Source organism: Penaeus monodon, chromosome 31 (genome assembly GCF_015228065.2).
Source record: "Penaeus monodon isolate SGIC_2016 chromosome 31, NSTDA_Pmon_1, whole genome shotgun sequence".
NCBI lineage: Eukaryota > Metazoa > Arthropoda > Malacostraca > Decapoda > Penaeidae > Penaeus > Penaeus monodon.
Window position 1 is genome coordinate 4,806,011 of NC_051416.1, and position 1,487 is coordinate 4,807,497.

General features: G+C 49.0%; 1 protein-coding gene across 1 annotated transcript; it reads left to right on the top strand.

Annotated features, from left to right (window-relative positions):
- The first annotated feature begins 375 nt into the window (after positions 1-375).
- LOC119593013 (cuticle protein CP1158-like) lies at positions 376-1,422 on the top strand. The gene is made up of 2 exons (XM_037941907.1): positions 376-526; positions 761-1,422. Exons 1-2 carry the CDS (start codon positions 518-520, stop codon positions 1,298-1,300), a joined length of 549 nt encoding a protein of 182 aa, XP_037797835.1. The 5' UTR covers positions 376-517; the 3' UTR covers positions 1,301-1,422.
- The last annotated feature ends 65 nt before the right edge of the window (positions 1,423-1,487 follow it).

The window sequence follows — 1,487 nt, forward strand, 5'->3', positions numbered from 1 at the left end:
GTTTGCAGATAATAATGTTGATCTGGCGTTGGCTGTGTGTGGAGATTCGATCATTACTGAGCACTAAATCTGATAAGCTTGATTCTTGCGCAGGTGTCCATTGAGGTAACGGTGACCATGCTTTGTGAGGCGGCTGTTTTGCAGAAATATCCGTGCATCATTATAAAGGAAAGTCGATCGAATTTGATAGCCCTACGAAAAGAGAATCGATTGGTATGTTGGCTCGGATATGGATGCTATTCGGATTTTCAGTATATCGGTGTAATGGTGGTAAGTATATCATTAATTTACTGCGTTTATTCTCACGTACGCAGCCCTTTTGCCTTCGTCGACGGACACTAAACCGGATGGTGGACCAGCTTCATCAAGGCCAAAAATCAGTTTTCTGTCCTGGCCTCCGCTGTAGAAAAAAGAGGCGCACATATTGTATATATAGAGCGGCTGAGGATGGCTTACAGTAGTTGCACTGTTAAGCAGCTTCTTGAGGGATTCTTTCGGTGCTAAGAGGCCCGTCACGATGATTTTGGTAAGTATTTGGAGCCCCTGTGTCGTTGCATGTTGTGCAGGTGTGTACGTTCTGATGTTAATTTTCACCATGTTGCTTTGGGAGATATACTGTTCATAATTTTGTTCTAGATTATTGAAAGCATTGAGTTGGTGTACGTGACAATCGGCGTGCGTTGGAAGTTACCGTTAGCAAACATTTTAGACCATAGTCCATGAAATCTACGAATGATACGAAATACATTTTTCTATACAGGTAGCTGTTTGCCTGCTGGCAGTTGGTGCCAGTGCCCAGGTGGGGCCAGCGGGAGTCGTGAGCCCGGATGGAAATAACGTACAGTTTTCTCACGACTTCGCCCACGGCATCAACCTCATCGGCCCTTCCGGCATTGTTAGCACAGCTGGAAACCTGCAGCTGACCGCCGAGCAGGCCAGACTGCACAACGCCCGAAGCAAACGTGGCGCTGTGTTCGGCCCGTCGGGAATCGTCATGCCCGACGGAAGGAACATCCAGTTTTCGCGGGAGAAGGCTGATAACTTCGTGGTGGTGGGCCCGTCGGGCGCCGTGGGCAGGGATGGCAACAACATCCAGCTGGACGCTCACGGAGTCCCGATCACCAAGCGCAGCCTGCCGAGGGGCGTGTTTGGCTACTCCGGAATCGTGATGCCCGACGGGAATAACGTCCAGTTCACGAGGGAAGAGGCCGAGGACATCCTTCTGATAGGCCCGTCGGGAGTCATCAGAAGGAACGGCAACAACATCCAGCTGAACGACCAGGGTGTGCCGGCTAACTAATGCTCCGTTGGTCACGCGGTGCAGATGCCGCCAGACTGACTTTCTCCATCAAACTACCACTGAATGTCATGATTACATTTCGAAGAATTACTGTCAAGTTGCAAATAAAGACTTAAGTGTGACATGCTGTATGTTTCTTTAACGTCCTAGTCGGGAATATATGATTCATTCTCGGACATTTTTCAAC